The sequence below is a fragment of the Cornus florida genome, unplaced genomic scaffold (genome assembly GCF_030987335.1).
Source record: "Cornus florida cultivar Cherokee Brave unplaced genomic scaffold, ASM3098733v1 CherokeeBrave_3.0.0_Hap2_Chr10, whole genome shotgun sequence".
In the NCBI taxonomy this organism is placed as follows: Eukaryota; Viridiplantae; Streptophyta; class Magnoliopsida; order Cornales; family Cornaceae; genus Cornus; species Cornus florida.
This window is the reverse complement of record NW_026775580.1, coordinates 12,586,023-12,588,329: the sequence shown is the minus strand read 5'-3', so window position 1 is coordinate 12,588,329 and position 2,307 is coordinate 12,586,023. Positions and strand designations below refer to the sequence as shown.

Sequence of the window (2,307 nt, the reverse complement as noted above, 5' to 3'; positions counted from 1 at the left end):
TGCCAAAAAAAATACTCTGTTTTCAGAATGAGAAAGCAAGTGCATTTAGTGTCGGAAACTAGGCACCACAATCTTAAAATTTGTTTCTGCTACCTATCCAATTTGGAATATGACCAATTAAGTTGTTATGGGAAAGATCTAAGACCACTAATGAGCTGCTATTGAAAAATGAACAAGTTATTAGCATTAAGTGCACACACATAACAAAAAAATATCACTCTATTTTTTTTTGGTACTTTTGGTGCAATGCATATTAAAAATTTGCTCACTGATACTTCTTGATATATCAATATCACTTTAAGATATATTGGAAGGTGAATTGGGGTATTTTAAGATTTTCGTATAAATGAAATGATTACTATTAATGTTGAAAACTTTATGGATGCTCTATGATATTAGAGATATAAAAGGAATATGACATATTAATAAAAATAGATTTATATATTGCCGCATAAAAAACTAGCCAAGATAATGCTTATGTACGTTCACACTTAAACAATTTACTGCCTAAAGCTAAGAGAAAGAAACGGTTTATTCAACCAAAAGTTCGCCAGAATTATCAAATTAGTTTTGCTAGAGAATTATGGAAGAAATGTTTGTCAGACTGTCACACACATAAAAAGAACTCTTTATGTTTTCTTACCCCATCAGTTGCCAGTACCACAAATTCATCTGTGTCCGTAAGCTTTCTATAAGAGACTTCCGGGATTGAAATTAGGCCAAAATCTTTCAAGCAAAAATCTCTGAAAGCCCTTGCCATTGCAAGACCGGGACAATTATCATCAGGCATCCACACTCTAAACACCTCCAGTTCTTCATCCATTGCGAAAACTCTGCCTTTGCAGTCCCTAATTCTTTCCGCTTCACCTGATTAACGACACAAAAAAATAAGAAAAGGTTCATTATATTGAACATTCTGGTTTTTTTTTTTTTTTTTGAAGATAGCTCAAGAGAAAACACTCACATGGAAGATTCGGTTTCACGTCAACTGTGAGTTGGACGGAAACGAGCTGATTTTTGTTGCCTCTAGTGCAGAGGACTGCACGAGAATCCCCCAAGTTTGCAATTACCAAGTGTTTACCCTAAGCATTGAACAAACAAAATGAGGGAGGAAAAAAATAAGAACAGTCATCTCCTTGTGATCAACAATATTTCTTTAAACAATTGACTGATTAAGGCATAGAAAATCCTATTTGGGTAATTAATAAAAAAATTACCAATTTATTTCTAAACAATTCACCACTTAGTAGTCAGTACCTTATCTCTTCTTTTGACAAATTTACTAGTCCTATTTGAGAATCTACTAGTGGAAGCAGAGTGTGAGGTAGTTCATGGCAAGCCCTTTCCAACACTATGGAATTCACTCAAAAGCATGCTTTTTGTAAGTAATTTAATTTTCAAGAAGTAACTTTAGAGCTTTACCCTATATTAAGTACTTTTGCTTGTCAAAGTTCTTGTTATGATTTTTTTTTTTTTTAGTTCTGTAAAGGCTTCCGTCTTCAAAAAGCTTGGCATGTTGATAAAAATTGTTTCAGATTCAATCTCTTTAGATTTCAAATCCAATTCAGATTCTTTTCTTTTCTTTTCTTTTTTTTTTTTTTTTTTTTCATGCCCATATTCAAATTTTCTTGTAAACATAATTGACAAAAAAATAAATAAAAAAATACCAGAAATAAAAGTTTTAGAAATAAAAAAAAATATATGTTTTCCTGAAATAAAATGTAGATTACGGTGATTACCTCAAAATGCTACTTTATATTGTAAAAAAAAAATTATAAAAAAAAAAAAAAAAAATCATAAAAATTTTCACCAAATAGGATTTAGTTTGCAAGACAAGAATTACAGACCTTGATTAGTTGATTCAAAAAAAAATTTAAAACAAAACCCATACATACAAGTTAGCAATTGCAGAAGGAGGGAGGGGCAAGCTTAAGAGTTGAGAGACATCGGGGCCAGCGGCTGAAGCTTGCGAACGGCGAACTCGAACTGGAACAGCGGGCGATGGAAACTGAAAGATATGGGTTTTGATTTTTTGAACAATCTGAAATGATATGCCGAAATGGGTTTTGAGATAGGTAATAGGTTTTCAACTTTTGATTCTTGCAGACAGATTTTGTAGTTTGCAGTTGCAGAGACAGAGAGAGGGCTAGTTCAGGGTCGAGAACGAGAACAGAGATGGAGGTGATTGGGGAAGGTGAAATGATTTGCCCTAAAATTTGGGGAACGAGAATGTGCGCTTATGTGTGTGGTTGTGTTTGTGTGTGATATATATATATATATATATATATATATATATATATATAGCGA

At 32.6% G+C, this 2,307-nt stretch overlaps 1 protein-coding gene across 1 annotated transcript; it reads right to left on the bottom strand.

The window, feature by feature from the left end:
- Positions 1-449: 449 nt before the first annotated feature.
- Positions 450-1,132, bottom strand: LOC132277383 (probable protein phosphatase 2C 33). The gene is made up of 3 exons (XM_059779244.1): positions 1,127-1,132; positions 965-1,082; positions 450-867 (listed from the first exon to the last, which is right to left on the bottom strand). Exons 1-3 carry the CDS (start codon positions 1,130-1,132, stop codon positions 608-610), a joined length of 384 nt encoding a protein of 127 aa, XP_059635227.1. The 3' UTR covers positions 450-607.
- Between the last annotated feature and the right edge of the window lie 1,175 nt (positions 1,133-2,307).

Bases quoted from the DNA above. Each gene is read 5' to 3' on its own strand.
- LOC132277383 (XM_059779244.1), bottom strand. The intron at 868-964 runs GTGAGTGTTTTC...GTCGTTAATCAG, and splicing joins CGTGAAACCGAATCTTCCAT to GTGAAGCGGAAAGAATTAGG.